Raw genomic sequence first — 5,603 nt, 5'->3', positions numbered from 1 at the left:
GCCCCCTGCCCGCGCCGCCCTCCCTCGGCCCGCACGGCCCTCCCTCGGCCCGCACGGCCCGCCCCCGGTCCGCACCGCCCTCCCCATTCCCGCACCGCCCTCCGCCGGCCCCGGCCCGCACGGCCCGCCCCCGCTCCGCACCGCCCTCCCCATTCCCGCACCGCCGCCGCCGCGCTCCGGGCGTGTGCGCGGAGGGCGCGGCCACAGCGAGCCCCCGGATGTCCAGGGTTGACCCCCACCCGGAGTCCACTTCAGGACCAACCCAAGTGCCCCAGGACCCCACCCCGGGATCCTCCAGGACTCCCCCCTCCCAGAACCCACTCCAGGACCAACCCAGGATCCTCTAGGGACCACCCTGGAACTCCCCTCTGGACCCCACTCCAGGGGACTTCACCCCACCAACCCAGGAGCACCCCTCAGACCACCCTGGAGCCGCCCCAGGATCCTCCAGGACCCCCTTCCCAGGGGTTCCCCCAGCACCCCCATCAGCCCTGAACTTCCCTCACAGTCCAGCACTGCTCCCCACCCTTCTTCCCCAGGAGAGAGTTCAGAACAAGGCTTTGAGTCCATATGGAAACAACATCAATGCTTTATTCTTGTTTCTATCATTCAATGGGGGGGGGAAAATAATAATACAATGGAAGAGACACCCAAAAAGCCAGACCTCATACAAGTCAGTGCAGGGTGTGTCTATCCGCACGCTGAGGTGACAGCAGAGTCCCTCCACACACCGAGTACAAAGCCCCAGGGACACAGGTCTGTGGTGTTTATCATAGGGAAGGTCCTAATATGAAAAGGCAGCTCCATCTCCATCTTTATCTGTCTGGACGGGTCATTCCCGGCCTGGTTGGCACCATCATGGGTCTGGAGGGGGGTCTCATCATTGGGGGCCCTGGCATCATTGGCATGTGTCCTCCCATGGGTGGCCTCATCCCAGGAGCTGTCAGGGGAAAGACAGGTTAAAGAACAGCTCTTGGGAGCACCACCTGCCCAGTCATGGTAGAACACGGACGGCTTGGGTTGAGACAGACCTTGAAGATTAATTTCTGCTCCCCTGCGATGGGCAGGGACACCTTCCACTACCCCAGGCTGCTCCAAGCCCCATCTAACCTGGCCTTGGACACTTCCAGGGATCCAGGGCCAGCCACAGCTTCTCTTTACAGCAACATCTGCCTCACCACCCTCAGAGAGGGGAAATTTCACCCAGTACAGTGAGCAGGTTCTCTACCCTGCTCCCATTTTCCAAGTCTGTAAGCTCTGATCTGGCAGCTGCCGAGATGGATTCCTTTCCCTGAAGGAGTTCAGCCACCAGCAGAGGAGGAACTGAGCTCCTGGTTATATACCCAATCTGACAGTATTCACTCACAACTTATTTCCAGCCACTCAAGAGACACACGAGCTTAATTCCTGATCTGAAAAACTGTTCATTTGGAGAAAAGTGCTGCAAAACCATTCCATGTGCTCACAAACAAGCACCGAGCACCTCTGCCAGGGAAAAGCAGGAGCTCTGCTGCACAGCCCTGAAATAATGGTTTCCATCCCACTTTGCCATTTATTTTCACCAGGCTGCTGAATATCACAGATTGTCCATTTATCTCGTGCCTTTAAAAACACTCAAAGAACACTTCCAAGCGCAACACAATAATTGCAAAGACACTTCACTACTTTCAGTGCACGTGTGCATGTGTTCCCATAGATTTTTTCTGGGAACTGCTCCAATAAGATATCCCTTGAGAATTCTTCGAATGCCAGGAAGCTCAGGAGTGGAATGGATCAAAGACATTTTAGTTTACAGTTCTGATAAAGCTTTTTGCAGGCCCATTGTTTCTCTGGAACACGTTCCCCTGAGACACTTTAAAGAGTAAAATTCATTTAGTGCAAAACATGCACCTCTTGTGCAAAACCTGAGACCTGGAGGCCCCAAACACCTAAACAATTACTGCTCAGAGCAGAGGGAGAACAGCTACAACTTCCCAGAGCCATAATTCCAGCTGCACAGGGGGCTGGTGACTCTCAACGAGAAGCAAAGGGGTTTCAATGAGTGGTTTTAGAATTGTTGTGGTCTCCCTGCGCAGGGGTAACAGTGACACATGGGTGTGACCAGAGCGTGACCAGCCCAGCACTGAGCTCCCAACAGATGGTGGGACAGGAAACACCACCCAGAACCTCCCAGCCAGGCCCCACATGGCAGAGTTACCCCATCCCAGACTTACCAGGTCCAACTGGCATCATTCCTGGAGGGGGTGGGCCCATCATTGGCATCATCGGGGGTCCCCCCATGTGTGGGGCTGGCATCATGCCGGGCCGGGGAGGGCCAGCTGGACAGACACAACAGTTACACACTGGCACTCTCAGCCACCAAAGGGCACTGCAGTTATTCACAGCACACGGCAGTAACCAATGCCTCAATGGCTTTACATCTGCCTCCATTCCAGCCCTGATTCCAGGTGCTGGGAAGTGACCAGAGGAGGAACATGCTGGCTACCAAATCCAGCTGTGCACACCCAGCACAGGGAACTGCCATTCTCAAGAGCAGGACCTGGGGCTGCGAGGGCTCTGGGCCCTTCACCAGCTCAAGGGCAAAAGGTTACCCAAGTGATTCTATTTAGAAAAACCAACCCAAACCAACCCACTGTGCAGTTCTAACAGAGCCACCTGCATGGAAGCCCCCATGGAATGAGGGGTTGCCACTGCTTCTGGTGCACTGAGCATCCCAGAAATCAGACACAGTAAGGACTGAACTGCTCTCCCACAAAATTCCCTCACACCGTAGGAGCACAAGCTCAAGATGGCTTGGCTTCAAACTAAAAGGCTTTTTCTTTCCAAGCTGAGGACACAAGCAATACAGCTCCAGAGGGCCATGATCCCAGTCCCAAACTGTCCCAAAGTATCCCAAACTTACGGATGCTGGGAGGAGGTGGAATCATGGCTCCGGCCGGAGGTGGTGCCGAGAACGGGGTCGGTGGAATTTTCCCTTGCTGGAATGCAGCCGCTACATTGGGGGGGAAAAGAAAAAAAAAAAAAAGGAAAGAAAGAATCCCAGGGAAAAAAAAAACACCAGTTACTAGGCCCAGGAAGCGCCGGGTCACTCGTCCGTGTCATGCCCCGCGGTCACATCATGCTGCGTGCGCTGCCGTCCCCACGCCGGACACATCCCTGGCACCTGGGGAGCACCTGAGACTCCTGGAGACAATTATTGTTACAGCTGGGACTTTAGAGAGCTCCTGCGTGGATGTCACAGGGCGGGAGGGCGGGTGGGAGAGGAAGAAAATAAAATCAAACCACGTGGCGGGATCCGGAGCGTTCCACCGGGGCATGCTGTGCTGGAATGGCAACGGGGCCAGGGCTGGGGAGGGGACAAGGAGCAGGAAACGGGGGACAAGGGAGGGGAGAAACTCCACTGGTATTGACTGGAAGGAAGGCAAAAGATGGGGAAGTTGGAAGCATCACAAGGAAAATAGGCAAAGGGAAATAAGAGTGAGGATGAGTTAGGGGAAGTCCGGACTGGACGTTTTAGGAAAACTCTTCACCCAGTGGTAGTTGGGCACTGAACACTCCCCAGGGAAGTGGGCATGGCTCTGAGTCTGTCAGAGCTCAGGGAGCAGCTGGAAGATGCTGCTGGTCACATGGTTTAGTCTTGGGCAGTCCTGCACGGAGCTGGGATCAATGATCCTTAGGGGTCCTGTCCAACCTGAGATATCCTACAAGCCAGGGTGTGCTGCCATAAAGTTAATCTGGTGCTTGTATTTCTTTCACAGAGGAAAGAGACATTCTTCAGAGGAAAATGGACCTCTTGAAGTGACAGAGGAAACAATGTCCCACTTCAATCAAGCCTTCAAGCGCCAGAAAAAAAAATCACTTGAGAACTGAGGGCAAGCAACCCCAGCATGTGAAAACTGCAACAATCCACACGTTTTAATGTCCTTTTTCCCATCTTTTGGAATTCTTATGCATGCTCCTAGCATCAGTGTGCCACTGCCAAGCAGCACAAGTTTGTTATGTGGCTCTGTAGGGTATCACTGAGAGCAGTGGCACTGACAGCCCTCATGAACAGTGACACGGAGCCACTGCCACCAGCCCAGGGAGGGAACCTCAGCTCTTGTGGGGCAGGCAGAGCTCTCAGGCTCCCCTAGGACAGCTCAAAACCTGAGGAACTCAAGGTCCACACTCCAAGTTTTCACTCATGACTCACTGAGCAAAGACTCCCCAGGGAAGCGAGGAAAAAATAAGGTGGAAGCAGGGAACAGCAGCTGGAGGAAAGGCAGGGCAAGGAAGGGGGAGGCAGCCGGGGTCACAGAAAGATTGGCCTTACTTGTTTTGTCAATCAGGCTCTGGGCTTGTTCCTCCATCCATTTCTGGTAATAGTCCTTCACGTTCTCCTTGTGCTTCCGACCACTGCAGTGGGTTTTTCTCACGGAGGGCTGGGAAAGGTCACAGAAAGCCTAAGGTTATGGGCTGTTCATTATGATTTTAAACACGGGTGATTTAGCAGCGTAAAGCAGATCTGTTTCTGTGCCAGGCAGAGGATGGGGGATGTGCAAAACCTTTATGTAAAATTTTAGCAGCACGGTAAGTGTTGACTCTCCAAAGGCTGCCTTCTCTGACCCTGCCACTGCCCCGCTGGAGAACACCGGGGACACGGCACGCTCTCCCGCTTTTCTGCATGGAAGGGGAAAACACTAAGGAACACCGCCGCATCTCACGGGACCTGCTTTTAGCCGAGGGAAGTTTTCATATCAATACTCTTGACGCACAAAGAATTAAAGCCGAGGCTTTGGTACTCACCGAGTCATGGGTGAGGTACGTGTCACAGTAATCACAGTAAAACCTGCCGGGGAAAAACCTTGTTATTCAGAGCCCCCTCTGCGCTGCGAGCGTTAATGGAGCCCCGGGAACGACCCCGCAGGCCGCCAGAGCTCGGCCCGCCCGGTCATCCGCGCCCCTCAGGGTCCTGTGCTCGCGGGGAGCACCAGGACCCTCGGGAAGCACCGACCCCAGGCCGGGAGCCTCGGGGAGCCCCGGCCCGGCCTCCCGCACTCACTTGGGCATGGTGCTCCCGCCGCCGCCAGCCGGAGGTGACGCACCCGCGCAGTGACGCCCTCACACGGCGCCGCCGTCCGCAGCTTGACCCCTGCCGGCTGCCGTAGGGCCCGGAAGTGACACGGAATGGGTCCCGCTGTGTGATTCTCCCGCCCGGCAGGTGGAGCCATCCCACCCGTCCCTGTCTGGTCACGCCATCACCGCCCGCCCACAGGCCAGGCAGCGCCGGCATAGCCCCTCAGGCGCACGGCGCGCAGTGTTCGTTGGGGCCCCCGCAGCTACTAAAGCGTGTTCTCATTGTTGTCTGTGTTCTCCTCACGGAGCACACTCGGCGGCTCCGGTCATGAGCCGCGCACGGAGCAGCCTCGCGCTGTCGAAAACTGAAGGAAAACCATGATTTTTAGACGGAAAAAAACACCCAAGGGGCTCCCGTCAAGCCTTGCGCCTCTCGTTTGCATAAGCACCACGTGATGGCACGGCAGCTCATTTGCATACACAAACACGCGCACTCGCCGCCATATATGGATAGCAGCGCGCGAATCTGGGCGGAGACGAGCGATCGC

The 5,603-nt window shown here is 55.9% G+C and overlaps 1 protein-coding gene across 2 annotated transcripts; it reads right to left on the bottom strand.

The window, feature by feature from the left end:
• Positions 1-571: 571 nt before the first annotated feature.
• SNRPC (small nuclear ribonucleoprotein polypeptide C) lies at positions 572-5,154 on the bottom strand. 2 transcript variants are annotated; one of them, XM_066204140.1, is made up of 6 exons: positions 5,042-5,154; positions 4,786-4,828; positions 4,313-4,421; positions 2,903-2,995; positions 2,214-2,318; positions 572-940 (listed from the first exon to the last, which is right to left on the bottom strand). In XM_066204140.1, the coding sequence occupies exons 1-6, from the start codon at positions 5,047-5,049 to the stop codon at positions 816-818; spliced, it is 483 nt and encodes a 160-aa protein (XP_066060237.1). In that variant the 5' UTR covers positions 5,050-5,154; the 3' UTR covers positions 572-815. The 2 variants fall into 2 exon arrangements, with proteins under 2 accessions (XP_066060237.1, XP_066060238.1); XM_066204141.1 differs by having other exon boundaries at positions 2,903-2,992; positions 5,042-5,150.
• Between the last annotated feature and the right edge of the window lie 449 nt (positions 5,155-5,603).

Source organism: Chamaea fasciata, unplaced genomic scaffold (genome assembly GCF_029207755.1).
Source record: "Chamaea fasciata isolate MVZ Bird 193981 ecotype frontalis unplaced genomic scaffold, bChaFas1.0.hap1 SCAF_25, whole genome shotgun sequence".
In the NCBI taxonomy this organism is placed as follows: Eukaryota; Metazoa; Chordata; class Aves; order Passeriformes; family Sylviidae; genus Chamaea; species Chamaea fasciata.
This window is presented reverse-complemented; position numbering and strand designations above follow the sequence as displayed.

Excerpts from the sequence above, each read along its gene's own strand:
- SNRPC (XM_066204140.1), bottom strand. Across the intron at positions 4,422-4,785 it reads CGTACCTCACCCATGACTCG|CCCTCCGTGAGAAAAACCCA; the intron begins GTGAGTACCAAA and ends GACCTTTCCCAG. Across the intron at positions 2,319-2,902 it reads TCCACCTCCTCCCAGCATCC|CTGGCCCTCCCCGGCCCGGC; the intron begins GTAAGTTTGGGA and ends GTGTCTGTCCAG.